The following is a 15,988-nucleotide window of genomic DNA, read 5'->3' on the forward strand; positions in this document are numbered from 1 at the left end:
ACAGCACGTGCTGCTTCATTTTACTTGGCCAGGTGCTTTAGGGTGCATCACATAACACACATTAGGTTCACGCATGCGAACGAGGGGTCCTTTCAATCGAGCTCGATTTGATGCAAATGTTGGTTACAATCCGTTGAATTCATGGGTAGCAACCTGTTCATCCCCAGATGCTCCGTATCACTCCGCTTTCATTTCGTTGCATTGATGCACAGCATGAGTCGATTGGGAAAGCCGTCCATCCCGTCCGCCTGAAGACTACGCCGAAGGCCCAGCAAAAGAGAGAGAAAGAGACACGCTTAGAAGACAAGGGCGGCACCCTTGGTCTTCTTGTCACCACCAAGCTCGAAGTGCTTGCATCGCTTGAGGGCGAGCTGTTCAGTCGTTAGCTGTGTTTGACAATTTTGGTATGGTGATTGTACCTGTGCCTTGGTCTTGCAGGATGTGCACTCCAATCGGAGGACAACCTTCTTGGTGGTCTTAGCCCTCTTGTGGAAGACGGGCTTGGTCTGACCTCCGTAACCGGACTGCTTGCGGTCGTAACGACGCTTTCCCTGGGCGAACAGAGAAGCCTTGCCAGCCTTGTACTCTGCGCAGATTCAGTAATTGCACGGTGTGGCCTCGATTGCGGTTTACTAACGGGTGACCTTGTGCTGGGTGTGCTTCTTGCACTCCTTGCCCTTGCAGTAGGTACGGCGGGTCTTGGGAACGTTGACCTGAACGATTCTCGTCAGCGCATGTCCGTCGCTAATATGTGTCCGCGACACCATCTAGCAGGAGAGCCGTGGCTCGCAACATGAGTGAACGAGACAATTGGCGTAGTTGTGCGCATTCGGTAGCCAGCGACTTGGCGGTTCGTACGAAATCGAGGGTCGGTGTAATCCGGAACAACTCCGTTGTCGACGTCGAGTCGGTATGATTCGCATAAAGCGACGGGGCGTTCGTTACAATCGCTGGGCTATCTCCGTGTATGAACAAAAGAATTGCCACTCGGAGCCTGCGAAGCCAACCCAGCTGTGTCACTGTTCGACTCATCTTCCGCCTTAGATGTGACATTTGTTCCTTGAGTACAGCAGCCCGTATCCCTTCCATTCTTCAACATAGCTGACGGTGCAATCGTAGTCCTCGAGTTGCGTGCGCTCGCTTCGGTCGTGTTCGTCATCGAGAGGTTGTTCGCGGTATCGTTCACTCATGTTGCGGGCGCGGCTTCCTCCAGATAGAATTTGGGCATGTCTGCACTCACCATCTTGACTGATTTGTGTCTGTCGGTTAGTGAGGGCGACGGGTTGGCGGGTGTGGTGATGTGTGCTCCTTCCTCGATGACCCATCAATTGTGCGAGCTAGTTCGCTTAGCGAAAGCCAAGAGGAAGCTGCGTCGTGCACGGGCCACACTTCGACCGTTCACGTTCAACAGCTCCAATTAGGAACACCAGATCATGTGTCGCATTCTATATGTACTGAGTGGCTTCTGGTCTACAAAGATCATCCGCGATCACACTAGAATTATGCTCTCACTGTTTTGTGGCGCGAAAGCAGCCACCCTGTAGTCTCCATCGACCCTGGGCTTGGACAAAGATTTGCAGTGTGTCGACTAGGATGTCAATGCCTAGAAGATGCGATGTGTCTGGCATTGTTTGCAAGCATGTGGAATGACATTACGAGATGGTATAATGCGAATCAAAAGCGAACCGCTCAAACGCCCATGGCCTCCATATTAAACCTCCAAGATCTCTTGTTGCGTCTAATAAACAGGATGCCCTCCATCCCACGACTTCTTCTCCATCATCGACCTAGACGCTGTCGATGGCGTGTTTTCAACGCTGAAGCGGCCGCTCTCGCGCTTACCGCTGCTCCTCCCATCCTCGATGAGATGCACGGGACCGATCCACTCCCACACGCGAGCCACATCACCGCTATTCGCGGTTCTGACTGCGGCACGTACGTTTGAGTTGAACTCGACCTTTTTCTGCACCCTCTGCCATAGCTTCTGCCGACGCGATGAGGAGAACTCGTTACGGAGGACATCGTCTCGTAGCTGCGCCATGCTCACTCCGCGATCAACTTGTGCACCTGGCTCCTGGTAGCTAAGTGCAGCGTGATTGGCGAGCCTGTCAAAGACTTCGCTGGCAAGCTGCTTCGCGCGAGCTTCCATCTTTCGACTGGTAGTGTATGAGTATCTTCCATAGGAGCCAGAAGCGACAAGCAGGAAGAAGATCACAATCTGGAGAAGATGTCGTTCAAAAGATTGGATGACGGATCTTCGGATGCTGCAGGAGAGGGAGAGCTTTGCGAGAGAGGTTGACGAGAGTTTGCGTTTCCCGGTAGTTCTGTATCCACGGAAGAGTAGCTGGTTAGTACGATTCTACGTCAGAATGATTGCATGACTGATTTGGGGCTAAAGAGGATAGTACTCACGCATCAGCAGCTTCGACGACTTCGTCCCGCAGGATTGTTTCGGGGAAAGCTCGATCGAACAGCTCGTTGAATTCCTTATCAGTCATGCCCTTTTGCGTACGGGAAGCAAGAGTCTGCTTCAGCTCTTCCTCGGCAACCTCAGGGGTGTCAATCAAGTTGCCCTCTGCATCTGGCTCGCCGCATTCGTATTGAGCCCGTTTCTCCCGTAGAATCTCTACCGCTTTGTTGGCGACGGCTGTGACTCTGCGCGTCTTTGCGTTGTCTGGTTCGCACGTTGGTGGCAAGGGAACAAGACCTCCAAATGACAATGGGTGATCCTGACGTATGAAATCAGGATCGCATGTGAGCTCCAGTCCTCTGTAGCATTGTGCATGTGGCGGACAAGGCTCACACTGGGGAAGAACATCGCTCGCCCATTCCGGCACGTCCACACCAGCAAGGCTTGTAGCATCCCTTCCGATGCCACAGAAGCCCACATCGATCTTCTCCTGCCGCCAAACACCGCCAAACACAGCAGCAGTTGTGAGGAGAAGGGTTGCTGAGAAGGCCTTCAGGGTCCCGGTTGCCTTCGCAGATGGCTTACGCCTACGAGGTGGTAGAATGTCAACCTCTCCGCTCTTCGCACGCTCGCGCACTAGCTCCAGTTGCGCCTCCGGTGTGAACTCTTCGCCCGCATCTGTGCTGTCGTGTTCGTCGTCTTGCGTGTGTGAGGGCTCCACGTCAAATGTTTTACGCGAGGGCACGACGATACCTTCGTCGTATTGTTCTGCGTTGGGCTCAGCCGTTCGTCGGCGGTGCGCGTCGCTCTTGCGCCTCTGCTTGACTTCAGCTCCCAAGGTCCTCCTCCGGCTCTTATCGCGTGACTTGGTGTCAGGGATCGCCGGCGAGCTGCCGCTCTGGAAAGGATTGTCTTGTGTGAACGGGCTCTCGGGGCCGGCATGATGCCACGCCTCTGGGTCGGGCGTAGGCTCTTTGACAGCCGGGGTGACACTCTTACGAGTGCGCCTGGCTGCTGGGCGCTCGTCTATCTCTGGCTCCAGCGCTCTGCTGTGCTTTGCAGGTACCGCGCGCGACGGGGTTTTTGTGCGCGGAGCTGGCACCTTGTCATCGGCATCCTCGGTCGCTCCGCGTACCGTACGGCGTGCAGTACGCCTGGTGGCCGGCGTGGGAGCAACCAGCGTCTCGTCCTCGACATCCTCGGCGGTGCTGTTGGAGCTGGACGGCATATCGACGATGCCGCGAGTCGTGCGTTTGGTGCGCGCATATGACCTCTGGACTTGCGCCGCCTGAGGAGCTACAGACTCGTTGAAGAGCGCTACCAGCTGTGGCTTTTTCGCCGATGATGGATAGCCAACACCATGCTTGAGCAGAATGCTGCGCAGCTCCGGTACCGTTATCTTGTTCGCATCAACGCCAGGCTCGAAGTACCAGTATTCCCCACGAGCGTCAGCCATGTCTGGTCGGTGGTCGGTGGTCGGAGGTTGATCAACAAGAAATGGGTGCTGATAGAAACGACAGGTAAGTAAAGGGCGCCAGAAGAGAACGGCAGCTGTGCGACAAGGATGTGGTGGCAGCTAATTGCGAGCAGGCAAACGTATGAAAGAAAGTGCGCATGTGTTTGTGACGTAACCACAGCAACATAGAGCGCCTCAAACCGTCCCGCTTTGCGCCCACCCTTCCAACCAGCACACTTGGAACATGCGCAAAATTGCCGAGATGCCATCCCATTAGGCTGTGGATACTACGAAATATTTTCGTCTTTACTGATAGCCATTCTGCTACCAGAAGTCGTCTGCTGGGTTGACTACCTTGTAGGTATCACAGACTGTCGATTTCGTTCTTTGTTTGCCCACATCTTAGAGGACCGAAATCCGCTTGTTGCGTTTGTGGATAACGCCACATCTCTTTCAAGGCACTTCTTTGTGATTGTACTTGGGTGAAAATCCAATCGCGAAGTCGCCTAGCGTGTCAACCCATTTACAGCTTCGCTTTTCAATGCTGGCAAACAGTGGCCACGTGACTGTATATGCAACCAGGCTGGGTGTCACTGCTTACTCTTCACGTGTCCACATTGGTATAAGGTACCAAAAGAGACGCCCCTGATCCCCAGAGCTGTGTCTACACCTTCTTCAACGACTATGTGCACAACCTACGAGTTCAACTATCTCCGCTGCCAACGCGAAGTTCCGCGAGATTGCAAGCATACCGATCACTTCCCCTGCGAGTCGGGCATGTGCAAGGGCGACAATCACCAATATTTGATATTTGACGGGGAGCGAAGATGTCCAGTGCATATGGTGGAAGAAGAACAACGCTCAAGGAAGGGCAGGTACAGGGGTAAGAAGACGGAGGAGTGGCCTGAGGTAAATTGCACGCCTATGTGACCTCAATCCCGGGGGAATGTACATACTTGTGCGTTCCTTCTCGCCATCAAGCCAGATTATCCAAATGTCAGGTATATACAGTTAAAGAGATCATTTCAGCCACCGTGTCTCCCTCCGTCATCCCATACTCACTCACTTCGGGCTGACAACAGAAGTAGTAAGCGACCCACTCTCAACATACACACCACTGAAGTACCAGTCCTCAGCAGTAGTCCCGTCATTGCCCTGGCGGGGCAACCTGAGGACACCAAGATGCCAGTCCGCACCGTTGCTCGACGTGCTCGCTGCAAAGGGGCCCGCAGTCTTGACAAGCGTGTTGTTGCCTGTCGAATGCCAGAAGGTGACCTGCTGCGATGAGAAGTTCTGCTCTGGTTAGCGTCGCCACTATCTAGAACACTTAAAGAAAGTTGACTCACAATCTCGTACACGACGTTGTGCCACTCGTCGGCCTTGAGGTCGACCTTCCATTTGCTCTGCCCACCCACCATCCACTGCAAGTTCGTGTTCGACACGCCCTGCTCACCGCTGATCCAGCCGTACTTCAGCTCCGTGAAGTGGCTCTCGAAGAACGCGATCTGGTGCTCATTTGTCGCGCTGGGCACATTGGTGGTGCTCCTCTTAATACTGAAGTGGTAGTACACGGTGCCCTGGTTAATTGCAGCCTTGGTCTGAGGAATCAGCTCCGTGCGCCACATATCAGAATTCCATTTTGCAGTACTGTCGATTGTTATTTTGGCGCCCTGTTTGGAGTTTGTGTCGCCGGAATTCTTGAACGAAGGGGACAGGTTCACGTAGGAAGTCACGGGGCCGGAGCCATGAATGTAGTATTGGTAGGGCCCGACTTGGTTGGCCCAGGACCAGTTGTTGAGGTCCGCCGACGATGTGAACTCGTTGAAGCGGCCGTCCCAGAGGATGGTGCCTACGGGCTTGTTAGCATGTTGGGGCATGGGTGACGAGATTGGGTAGAATACCTGCGGATGCGACGCTGACGAGCGCGTTTAGGAGCGTAGTTTTGCACAGCATCTTGAGAGTTTCAGTTCAACGCAATCTTCTCGCCTTTTAGTCGTGGTGTTGTAGTGAGCCTTCAGGTATGAGGTCGCCAGCACCCTATATACGACGTCTGATAAATTGAGCTGGACATCCCCCTACAGGCAGCATGCAGAAAGGAGAGCGTTCTTGGCATGGTCTGTATAGTGCAATTCTCTGAAACAACACATATATGAAAGCACCAGTAGGTGGATAGTATAGTGCAACTGTGCGCACTGTGCGCACTGACTCTTAATATACGCAGATGCAGCCGCCGGCATCCCCAGCTAGTGGCGGCGATGCGGTCCGAAAGTAATGCTAAAAGATAATAGGCAAATGACGGGTTGCAATATCGGGCGTAAGAAACAGAGGTCAGGGGAGTACGACATCACTGTATGTAACTTCTAAATTTACCCAGAAGGTTCATGTTTTGGGGTATGTACACTTCCTGATATTAAGCAACACAAGCCGGGTAAATATCTGGCTGCGACCTGATCAAGATCAACGCAGTGATGCTTATTGACAGTAAAAATATGAAGTCCATCTAACTAAAAGCTTGTCTGCATATGCACAGACGTGTAGGGTATCTGTCGCGAGGAAGCAAAGGGAAATCAAAAACTTATCGCGTAGAACTTTGATGACATCGTAACGGCCCTCAGACTCCTACACTTTCATATCCACTGTTCCTCTCTCCTTAGTTGGAAAGTCCTCGGCCCACCGGTTCTCCCTGTCCACTCTGCCAGTCCATGCTCAGCGTTCGCCCAGTAGTCCCTGGTCTTCTCATACATCGCCATTCGGTCCTCGTAACTTTTAATTGCTGCGATTTCCTTGAAGCCTGTTGGGCGCTGTTCGACAGGTAGATCGTCGAACTCTATCGCTGTGCCAGAGTCTGCGCGTCTTGCCCTGACAGGTACTTGAGTTGGTAAGTCCTTCTTTGGGACCATGTCGTGGTCTGTTGCAACCGAGTATGCCGACATGCTGTACATAGAAACCTTTGAATGGAGACGAGAATAGTTCTTCGGTGGTGGGATAGGTACCGCACCCAAGTCTGGCGAGTCTGGCCGTGTTGTTGCGGTAGGTGTATCCCAATCCAGGCCCGTGCTCGGCTGTGAGGGTATCGGGCTTGGCTTCCGCTGTATGACATGGCTGCTACATGTATCTGGTGGATCCGATCTTGTGTCTGTCATTACTCCACGATTGTCACTCTGACTTCTTTTGTGTCCCTCGGAGCTACGAGCACTTGCACTGCTTCGCAGTCGTGATAAGCTCCGCTTCAGGGATAGACTCGGTCTTCGTACTGCGTTTGTGAAGGTGTTTGATCTGCGAGGCACTTCGACTATTCCACTTGCTGCGTACGTGTGCGAAGGCAGTTCGTCGGGTTCGAGAGACGTGGGAGCGAAATAGCTACTCAGCGATGTGTTGCCCCCAGTACCACCTGTGATACTGACACCGCCGACATGACGAGCGTGCATCGGACCTGAGATGAGCCTTGACTTTGGTGAAGTCCCCGCGTTCGAGTACAAGCCAAAAATAGGCATATTGAATCTCTAGATTGTGGGCGAGCGGTTGTAAGAAGCAGACACTGCTGGACTGGATGTTTCGAAAGAAATGAAGGGCAGTTTGTGGAGAAGCCTCAATGGTGGAATGTATAGTCGAAGTTGCTTTTGTGTGAGGCGCGCGAACTGGTCGGCAGAGGTAGAGATATCTATCAAGACCAGCTTGACTTTCGCCACTGAGTACGTCAGTACAGGGAGCATGTGGTAAGCTACACTTATGTTCGCACAGTATCTGAAGCTCACCGTGTTGGTGAACGGTTGTGGGAAGTTCCTATGTCTTGGATTTGCCTGCCTGAGACACGTAGGGTTTGGAAGCGAACGGCTGCGTAGAATGCGAACGTCAGAAAGCCACAGTCTGCAAGATGAGATACCAGTACCTGAAGATCAAAGCTCGTTGAAGGAAGCCAGCAGCTCCTAGAAGTAGTAAGGACAAACACACTTCGGTCTTCGAAGTGGTTGCGGGGATCAATCCGGACTTCGGTGTTGGCCAGATTCGGAAATCTGAGTGCGACGCCCCGGAATGCCCAGGAATGTGGACAAGGCAACTACGAATGCTGTAGCTTCTCGAGCCCATTCTGGACATCGGCCAAAGCCGCCGGTTGCATTGGGAAACTTCATCTCACCACGTCGGGTCAAAGGCAACGTAAGCAATGAGAGCTTCTAGGCGGGCTCCTTCGGACAGCCGGCCTTGAGTGTTGGCTGTTTGACCGATTTGCATACACCGGTAAAGTTCCACGAGGAAGTCTCCCCTTGAGGCTTAACACTTTTCTGGTTGCTCTACGCTGCGGCCCCGTAGGTAGCTGCAAGGCAGCTCATAACCGCCTGTACCGCGACGACGACTACGTCCAGAGTAGGCGCAAGCTCGAACGTCCTGATATCTGCATGTTCCATGGACGCGAACATACACGTGTTTCATCGTTCTGGAGCGGTTATCACACGCGTGTCAGTGCTGTCAGAAGTCGAGATGAAGCAGACAATGTCTCCAACATTCAGAAGCGTCTCATCGCACGTCGATCACGCTAGTTGTCACCAACCAATCATATCGATATGAACGCCTTCATTCGGTCCGAGCTAGGCAAGAACAATCCAAGGCATGGCATTGACTGTCCCCTGATCGATGAGGCTCTTAAGCGGATGCTCCAGCCTTGCCTTCGTGACCACCGTTAGGTGTCACACAACGTCTGACAGGCATCAAGACTGTTACTTCACGAATCCACATCTTGATGAGAGGATTCAGCGCTTGCTAGCCGAACTTGATCGTCGACATGGGCGAAGAAAGAGGCAAAGATGCGTATAAAACCCGACGTGAAATCGTGCATTGTCGTCACATACTACCTTCGTTACTCTGTTAATACACTCATTTTTACAATCGCTCGGCTGGTCCGTCATTCTCTGCTTCCTATATATTCATCCATACGACTTTACGACTACAAAGATTACTTTACGCCAACATCAACTCAACATGAAGCAACAAATTCTAGCCGTTATGCTCGCGGGTGCAGTAGCTGCTAGCCCTATTGCTACCCTCCAGAGGCGTGAGGTGCCACAGGAGCATTCCCATCGCAACATCATCCTGGCTGTGAACGCTCTGCTGGCCATGGACAACCCGGACAACATCTCAGACGCTGTCTTTGGTCTTCTCGGCGCTGCGGCAGCAAAAGGTGGAGCTGGCAGTATTGCGGACGCAGACTGTCTCCAGCAGGCCACCGCTGACCGAGCGTTTACCAATGCTAAAGCCGCGGGAGATGTGGCTGGTATGACGAACGCTCTGATATTCCGCGCCGTCGAGCGTAACACTGGATCTGTTGGTCTTGTCTCTGTGCCATGCACATCTATCCAAGCCGTGAACCCGGAGATAGCTGCGCTTCAGCAACACCAGGATCCTGCAAGCGATGGCGCGCAGGCACTCAACAAGCAGATTGCTGAAGAGCTAGCCAGGCAGATTGCATCTGTGGGCGGTGACCCTACGCTGGCTAACGAGGCGAGCACGTTTGCGCCTGGGCAGATAGGCGATCCCACGGCGGCGGGAAACACGTGCGATGATGACCAAGACGACAACGGATGTATCAATACGCTGGGACTGAGGGTTGATGACCTTACCGCTGACGAGATTGCGGCTGCAGTTCAGGGTGTGAGTGCAGGTGCAAGTGGACAGAGCACTGCTGTGAATGGTACACAGGCGGCGAACAGTGGTTGCGGCCTTGCATAAGGCTGCCGATTGCTCTTGTTGGTGGAGATGTAAGGCTAGAGGGTTGGCCGTCTTGAGGTACTCTGATACCCTAAATGAAATCAAATCAACGAGATCGACATTAGAATTTCATAGAGGAAAAGAATTGATAAGTATGTTCCTCATAGCTCACCTACAGCTGCAGTGACACAGATTTGCGTCCCGCAGCGATGAAGGCCTCGCGACATCGGATCTGCGGCTGAGGCGGCATATTACCTTAACTGTATTGTCCGTACAAAGTGCATTACTCACAGAGATGTGTCGACTAGACGCTTCATTCTGAACAACTGACACCGCGGCCCAGAGTGACTCAACCACTCCCTGGGTGGTCTGACTACCTCCCGGCAAATCAAGGTGTTCTTTGGGTCTTTCGTAAACGGTTCGCTGCGCTAACCCGATTGAAAGTGCCTACTGGACAACAGTGCGTCTCTGGCCACGAACTTCTTACACTTCTCCGTACTGTTAGGCTGTCGTCCGAGAATTAACAAAAGCGGATCCAAGTGGTGAGGGGTAGAGTATGGTACTAGATAATGCACCAGACGCTCAAGCTCGTGTTGTGTCCGCTACATGTCGTACCAAGCAACACAACCTGTGATGCAGTGTACAAATCGTCGAGGCCCACACCATGGCGCAGAAACTCAGTAATATGACTCGCATTAGCCTCGAGGACGTGGCATGAAAGCAGCACGAGAAACAGCTCCGCGCTCGGCAGCCAGCATAACGGCTCATGCGGAAATACTCTGCTCCTCATGCCAAGGCGGTGTAATAGCGACATTGTGCAATAGCGAGTCGAAGGAAGGGTTCAAGGTCCATGCTGGATAGGTGCCATTGATTTTTACATAGACAGTAAAGAGGTCAAAGGAAAACCAGTTGTTTTGCAGACACTGTCATTGAGCGTGTTGGAGGTTGGGACCAATGCGCCAATGATCGTCATGATGCTGTATCACGGTCGGCATTGAGGCCACTGCGCAGAGACGGGGCGGGTGTGTTGGAATGAGACAACAACCCAATCAAGAAGAGGGGTGGAGCTGCACTGTCGCCCTGTGCCAGATCGGGCGCAACACTTGCAGTTCAGGACATGGAAATATTGCTGGTGTGTGTTGTGGTGGATTTGCAGCCGAGAGCGGGATGCTAGCAAGCGTTGCCGCACCCTCGCTCTAGCGGTGCAGACAGGGTCTTCCAACATCGATCGATGCTTTTGTGACGACATGGCAGTGCTCGATGACGGACACACCAGGTGCAAGCGCGGGCCAGGCGTTGAAACCATGGCTGGTGTTGCTCATGTTGACAGCAACGACAACAACAATAAACAAAAGCGACCAGGAACTGCGCATGCAGTAGTGTAGATGGGACGTCCCACAGCGGAGCCATTGTGCTGAGGGCGCAGCGAATGGCACGGCTGGACGGACTCCCTCACGGAGTCCGACGCAGCTGGGCCTTACGAAGGCCTCCAAATGGGTTGCCGCTGGTTCTCGCCGTGGCCGTGCAGCCGCGCAGGCGGGGTCAAACACAACACGGCGGCCAGCGCGCAGGTCGATGCCGTGGGGCCCGTCGCCAGCAGCGCTGAGAGCCAGAGAGGAGCGCTGGGCGGCGCAGCCGTGTGCATTGTCGCGCATCCACCTGCAGAGCCCTGGCAGCGACGAGGCTCGACGACGGGCGGGCTCCGGAGAGAGGCGACGCTGCACGACCACTTGTCAACTCCTTCTCGTCTGCAGGGGTGGCACACGGACCAGGCGGTGCTCCAGTGCTCTAGAAGCGGCACTAGCGCGGTGAAATGCCCGCGTCGTGGACGCGTCAATGACAACAAGCAGCTGCGCAGCCTCAGGTGTTGCCGGGGCGCCCGTGAAGAATGTCGTGCACCGGTCCGTGGACGCAGGCGCACGCTGGCCATTGTGTGGACGCCCGGCAGCGCCGTGGTCAACTGCAGGCCAGCGCTGGAGCGGAGGAGCTTGGTTTTGGAGATGCGGCGCTGATGCTGGCAATCGCGTGCACGTAGCAGGCCCTAGCGGTGCGCTAAGTTTGAGCGTGGCAGAGCACTCCGAGCCGCCGCTTGTCGTCAGGCGATGCCCTGTTCACCTCACCGTACCCTCACCACCACAACTTCACGATAATTCCCCGAGGCGCGCCCGCTTCCCTGTCGCACTGCTGCGATGCCCTGACGCAGCTATCGACGCCAACCACCACTGTTTTCGACTGTTTCTTTGCGTACCCTCACGACTCTCATATACAAACTCGCGCGCCCATGCATTGTGCCGCCTGAGCCCTCGTCTCGCTCCTGCCCGCGCTGCCGTCCGCCGCCAGCACCCAGCAACACCACAGCGCGCCACTCACCACCCGCCGACCGCTGCCAGCACCGCCGCACGCGTCCCTGGGCCACCAACTTCGTTCGCTTCGCCTTTCTTGATTTTCCCTTGCGCGTCTGCCGCTCTGCGCGCTGTTCGCGACCTGCAGCTACGCGCCGTCTCTGAACGAGCGTCTCTAACGACCTCCTTGCTTGCGCCGCTGTCGCCCTCTGTTGCGACCGCCTGCGCGCCATCTTGCAGTGCAGCAAAGAGTGCGCGACGCCTTGCGACTTGTTTGAACTACTCCCACAAGGGCGCCGATCTCCCTAGCCACCCGTGTAACGCTTGTGTAGACCCGCACAGTCGCGTTTGCACCGAACGCCCACTTGTATCCGAACACCTGCCTGTCCCCGATCTTGCAAACCATCCCACTAACCCGCCAATTGGGGAATCTCTACTATCTTCATTGGGTCCGGTATCGAGTTGCGACTTATCATTAACGGCCCGTATCCTCGAATTCCACGCCCTTGCAGATTTGTCGCCATTGACATCTCGGAATACAACACCGCAATAACACTTGGGAAATTGTTCCTCGTATCATTTGCTGAAATACCATCCACCATGGAGTCTGATCGCCCCCACCTGTCCATCACCCTTCCCCGAAATTTCATGTTTCACTATCGCGACGGCGCGGCACCGCAAACGCCTGAGCCTGAGCCACAGGCTTTTGAGCTTCAACCACCGCCTCCACCACGACAGACCCTGAAGGTCCGTCGTCGCCGTGCGACCCTCGTGCGTCAGCATATCGAACTTGATTTCCCCATGGAAGAGAAGCCGATTCCAACCATCGAGGCAACAAACTACTTTGAATCGACAAACGCACTTCCGTCGCCTCCCTCCGCCTTCGACAATGCATACCTATCGCCACCAACAAGCTTCAGTCGTCTGGCATCACCCCCGAAGACTCCAGCCCATCAGGTTAGAACCATTGATATCTTCGCTGCTCCACAGCATTGGGACGACCTGGAGCCGAGCTGTAGCGAAACATCCAGTAGACCCACCTCATCCTCGGGCTTCTCTGATTCATCCATCTCATCTCGGGGCAGCATGGAGTCGCTTGTGTCACGAGGCGGCAGTTGCACAAGTCCAGAGGAGGAAATGTGCGACCCGTTCTCGTTTGACGCCCTTGAGATGAAATACAAGCAGCCAAGTTCTCCGTTGGCAGCCCATCAACAGCCACGTCCAACCAAGAAGCTGAAATTACGAGCGACATTTACCGAAGAGATGGATTATCATCTCTGGAGGACATATATGACATACCTTCAGGATCCTACAGTGACGCCATTCAAGGCCGTTCCACTAACAACTCCACCAAATGGAGTTTGCCATCGAGTAGCTCGAATGGCTCGCAAGACTTGGAAGGGACCGATTCCGGCGCGTGCTCCTAGTGTTCGTGCGGCTCGCTTTGGATCTCAGTCCGGAACTCCAGATACCATTAGAGCTTTGAAGAGTGGTAGCAGCACCCCGCTGGCAAGACTCAACAAGCCATACATGCGGTACCCAACCGAGAAGCAGTGTCGAAAGCGATTGCGCGACCTGGCTAAGCAAAGGCCAAACTTGTCTGCATACTATCAGCGTCTGCTTCATCGATCACCCTCACCCTTCCAGTCATCACCACCCTCAGAGAAGGCGGAAGAGCCAATTCAGCCGCAGGCGCAGCCACTTTCCTCTCCATTTGCACAGGAGACGTCATCATTCACGTTCTCAACTCGAGACATGAATGTCTCGCTGGCGACAAGCACAGCTACCTCGATGCGGATGGGTAATCCTTTGTCGCAATTGGCGAGTGATCTAACTCCTCGACCTGAGCAGAAGAGCTGGTCGAAAGCAAGATCCTCAGCACACCAGAAGTCGCAATCGCTTCATGTTGGATTAGGATTGGGCTTAAGTAACGTCCTTGGCTCTCCTTTCCAGTCCTCATCTACTGTAGAGATGACAGATGCCGGTTCCAGTCCACATAACGCGCAGACGTGGCATGCACAAACTGGTCTTCCTACACCAAGGTTAGGCTCACCTTTTCAGCTGCACGCTCCTCGACCCAAATCACGGGTTTTCAAGCGACGGGCCTTGGCCAACAGCTTCGAGGATAAAACACGGAACCGTGGCAACAGCTTTGTGGACGATATCTTTGGTGCCCCGGCTGAGTCGAGTCATCGTCGTGTAAGGGATCGAGGCTTCAGCTTGGGTGACATGATGGATGGCGCTGGCGCCCGACGACTGCCCTTGTCGTCAAGTGCATCATCTGACTTCAACCCTTTCGTGAATCTCAGGCCTCAGCTACCCAGTCCGGTTCATACCTCTCCTGCTATCATGGCGGAGGCTCATGGGCAAGGCACAATCCGCTTAGGAACACCGTTCGGCGGACGGCCAAGCAACACATTCCCTCGAGCATCGACTTCTTACGGCTTCGAGCCGCCATCATCCTTCGAGCAACGATTTGCTGCAGCGCCCAGCAACTCTGAGCGTCAGTCCAGTTTTTAGATGACCTGCTTCTATACCAAGTACAGCGTGTGCGTGTGCGTCGGCGTCGGGATCCGCATCAGCATCGGCGTTTAGCATTGGCAGCTTCGAGCTCCATCTTTGACATGTCAGCGAGCGAGCACTCGCGTGCCATTTGACCTACCATCTGTTTCATTTGCACAGTATCTCTTTTGTTCCTATTACATTTACCTTATACTGTCTCTCGATGGTATCATGGCTTGGATGGCATGTCGTATTACGACGGAGTCCATGTCCATGTCTCTTTCATGCTTCCTTCTCTTTGTCTTATGTTTGGTACTCACGACGGATCATGACGATATGTATACATGAACACGTTTGGTTCATCATCGATCTTCTTCCGTAATTCGGCGTGGCGATGGTTTGGCTGTCGAGCTGGATCATGGCGAGACAGCTGTGTCAGCCTCGTCTGCTCCTTTGTATATTCATTCCACCTTGCACATAGGTGCTTTATTCAACCAGCCTACCTTTGTGGTGTGGCATTTTCCCCTCCTATTATTCTTTGCCTCCCTCTCTTATGATGTGATGACCAGTGATCCAGGATGGGCAGGAGTTGTGAATCTCTTACGCGGTCATCAACTTCATCATCGAGGCTTGTATGAGGGATTCCTGCTTCCCAGTCCTGTACGAAATCTGCTCGAGTAGCTTTGATTCTTTCGTTGTGATGGAGGACCCCAATGGGCTGTGGGGGATCTGATGACAGCGTAATGGAAGAGGTGAGGTCTATACAGATGATGAAATAGCTGGTTCATCCAAAGGGATCGAAAGGAGATGAGATGCTTGAGCAGATCGGATAGCTATGAATGAAAAGCGAGAAGAACAAAGTGTGTCTCTAAGTTCGGTTGACTCCGCTCCGTGCCAGGCCGTGCCGTAACTGTTTCGTAACGAGGTTGGCACGATCGTCATTGTGTCCGTGCTGGATGCCACGGGCAACGCGTGGACGGCAATCGATAGTCGTTGTGCCGTGCTAATGGGCCTTGAAGGCGTATCAGTAGCGAGTAACACACCACAAAAACTGGTCAATTGAACCTTGCAAGTCTGCATCCAGCCCAGTGTCACGCTTGCCCAACCCTCCATCAACCTTCCACAGCCCTCTCACCCGTAATTGTAAGCACCTGCATGCAAAGAAAAATTACTGCTGCAGTGGGTGCCCAGCCCACATCATCGTCCCTCGGATGGAGTTTCGCACGTCCGATTACCACATTTCGCCGAGCCTTCGATGGTGCTCCCACATCCCCCAGCCACTCACAGCCCGTTCGGACAGCCCACGTCTCCACTTGGCCGCCGCAAGGCCCGGACCTAGCAGGATAGCTCTGCAAGCCGTTGCACTTAAGACGCGTCGCGAAGGTCATGTGTGAACGCGAACGCGTGCAACGCGTCGAGCCGTGCCATGCTGAGCTGATAAATGGGCTCGATTTGGCATGGGCCGCGATACGCAACCCTTGGCTCGGCTGCTTGCAGGAGGGGAAAGGCAATGGTGCGAGGGCTTATGCGGAGCGATTGTGTGAGGATGACGGGACATGGAGGTAGTGCAGCAGTATT

The 15,988-nt window shown here is 54.0% G+C and overlaps 7 protein-coding genes across 7 annotated transcripts; 2 read left to right on the forward strand and 5 right to left on the reverse strand.

The window, feature by feature from the left end:
• Positions 1-87: 87 nt before the first annotated feature.
• C7974DRAFT_381903 (60S ribosomal protein L42) lies at positions 88-1,442 on the reverse strand. Its single transcript, XM_046140633.1, has 4 exons — positions 1,241-1,442; positions 638-713; positions 420-586; positions 88-371 (listed from the first exon to the last, which is right to left on the reverse strand). Exons 1-4 carry the CDS (start codon positions 1,241-1,243, stop codon positions 297-299), a joined length of 321 nt encoding a protein of 106 aa, XP_046002382.1. The 5' UTR covers positions 1,244-1,442; the 3' UTR covers positions 88-296.
• Positions 1,429-3,997, reverse strand: C7974DRAFT_381906 (sister chromatid separation protein-like protein). Its single transcript, XM_046140634.1, has 2 exons — positions 2,413-3,997; positions 1,429-2,324 (listed from the first exon to the last, which is right to left on the reverse strand). The coding sequence occupies exons 1-2, from the start codon at positions 3,864-3,866 to the stop codon at positions 1,739-1,741; spliced, it is 2,040 nt and encodes a 679-aa protein (XP_046002383.1). The 5' UTR covers positions 3,867-3,997; the 3' UTR covers positions 1,429-1,738.
• An 865-nt stretch (positions 3,998-4,862) lies between these two features.
• Positions 4,863-6,027, reverse strand: C7974DRAFT_1907 (uncharacterized protein). The gene is made up of 3 exons (XM_046136593.1): positions 5,768-6,027; positions 5,213-5,715; positions 4,863-5,159 (listed from the first exon to the last, which is right to left on the reverse strand). The coding sequence occupies exons 1-3, from the start codon at positions 5,817-5,819 to the stop codon at positions 4,929-4,931; spliced, it is 786 nt and encodes a 261-aa protein (XP_046002384.1). The 5' UTR covers positions 5,820-6,027; the 3' UTR covers positions 4,863-4,928.
• A 392-nt stretch (positions 6,028-6,419) lies between these two features.
• C7974DRAFT_1932 (uncharacterized protein) lies at positions 6,420-7,800 on the reverse strand. Its single transcript, XM_046136637.1, has 3 exons — positions 7,756-7,800; positions 7,606-7,700; positions 6,420-7,554 (listed from the first exon to the last, which is right to left on the reverse strand). Exon 3 carries the CDS (start codon positions 7,358-7,360, stop codon positions 6,494-6,496), a length of 867 nt encoding a protein of 288 aa, XP_046002385.1. The 5' UTR covers positions 7,361-7,554; positions 7,606-7,700; positions 7,756-7,800; the 3' UTR covers positions 6,420-6,493.
• C7974DRAFT_467430 (uncharacterized protein) lies at positions 7,532-8,356 on the reverse strand (the record flags this gene model as incomplete). Its single annotated transcript, XM_046146361.1, has 3 exons — positions 7,756-8,356; positions 7,606-7,700; positions 7,532-7,554 (listed from the first exon to the last, which is right to left on the reverse strand). Coding segments are annotated over exons 1-3 (324 nt in total), but the record flags the coding sequence as incomplete, so codon positions are not given.
• Positions 8,357-8,703: 347 nt separating this feature from the next.
• C7974DRAFT_459484 (uncharacterized protein) lies at positions 8,704-9,587 on the forward strand (the record flags this gene model as incomplete). Its single annotated transcript, XM_046146106.1, has 2 exons — positions 8,704-9,509; positions 9,558-9,587. Exons 1-2 carry the CDS (start codon positions 8,841-8,843, stop codon positions 9,585-9,587), a joined length of 699 nt encoding a protein of 232 aa, XP_046002387.1. The 5' UTR covers positions 8,704-8,840.
• Positions 9,588-12,325: 2,738 nt separating this feature from the next.
• On the forward strand, positions 12,326-14,591 carry C7974DRAFT_1956 (uncharacterized protein). Its single transcript, XM_046136683.1, has one exon. It carries the CDS (start codon positions 12,509-12,511, stop codon positions 14,426-14,428), a length of 1,920 nt encoding a protein of 639 aa, XP_046002388.1. The 5' UTR covers positions 12,326-12,508; the 3' UTR covers positions 14,429-14,591.
• The last annotated feature ends 1,397 nt before the right edge of the window (positions 14,592-15,988 follow it).

Source organism: Boeremia exigua (genome assembly GCF_020726555.1).
Source record: "Boeremia exigua strain MPI-SDFR-AT-0100 chromosome Unknown C7974scaffold_1, whole genome shotgun sequence".
Taxonomy (NCBI): Eukaryota; Fungi; Ascomycota; class Dothideomycetes; order Pleosporales; family Didymellaceae; genus Boeremia; species Boeremia exigua.

What these genes read in the sequence shown, in the direction of transcription:
- C7974DRAFT_1932 (XM_046136637.1), bottom strand. Translation starts at nt 7,360, where the DNA reads ATGCCTATTTTTGGCTTGTACTCGAACGCGGGGACTTCACCAAAGTCA.
- C7974DRAFT_381903 (XM_046140633.1), bottom strand. An exon ending in CACCCAGCACAAGGTCACCC is followed by an intron (nt 587 to 637) that starts GTTAGTAAACCG and finishes GAATCTGCGCAG; the next exon opens with AGTACAAGGCTGGCAAGGCT. An exon ending in CCTGCAAGACCAAGGCACAG is followed by an intron (nt 372 to 419) that starts GTACAATCACCA and finishes ACGACTGAACAG; the next exon opens with CTCGCCCTCAAGCGATGCAA.
- C7974DRAFT_1956 (XM_046136683.1), top strand. Translation starts at nt 12,509, where the DNA reads ATGGAGTCTGATCGCCCCCACCTGTCCATCACCCTTCCCCGAAATTTC.
- C7974DRAFT_1907 (XM_046136593.1), bottom strand. Translation starts at nt 5,819, where the DNA reads ATGCTGTGCAAAACTACGCTCCTAAACGCGCTCGTCAGCGTCGCATCC. An exon ending in CGTCAGCGTCGCATCCGCAG is followed by an intron (nt 5,716 to 5,767) that starts GTATTCTACCCA and finishes ACAAGCCCGTAG; the next exon opens with GCACCATCCTCTGGGACGGC. An exon ending in ACAACGTCGTGTACGAGATT is followed by an intron (nt 5,160 to 5,212) that starts GTGAGTCAACTT and finishes TAACCAGAGCAG; the next exon opens with AACTTCTCATCGCAGCAGGT.
- C7974DRAFT_381906 (XM_046140634.1), bottom strand. Translation starts at nt 3,866, where the DNA reads ATGGCTGACGCTCGTGGGGAATACTGGTACTTCGAGCCTGGCGTTGAT. An exon ending in GTCGTCGAAGCTGCTGATGC is followed by an intron (nt 2,325 to 2,412) that starts GTGAGTACTATC and finishes CCGTGGATACAG; the next exon opens with AACTACCGGGAAACGCAAAC.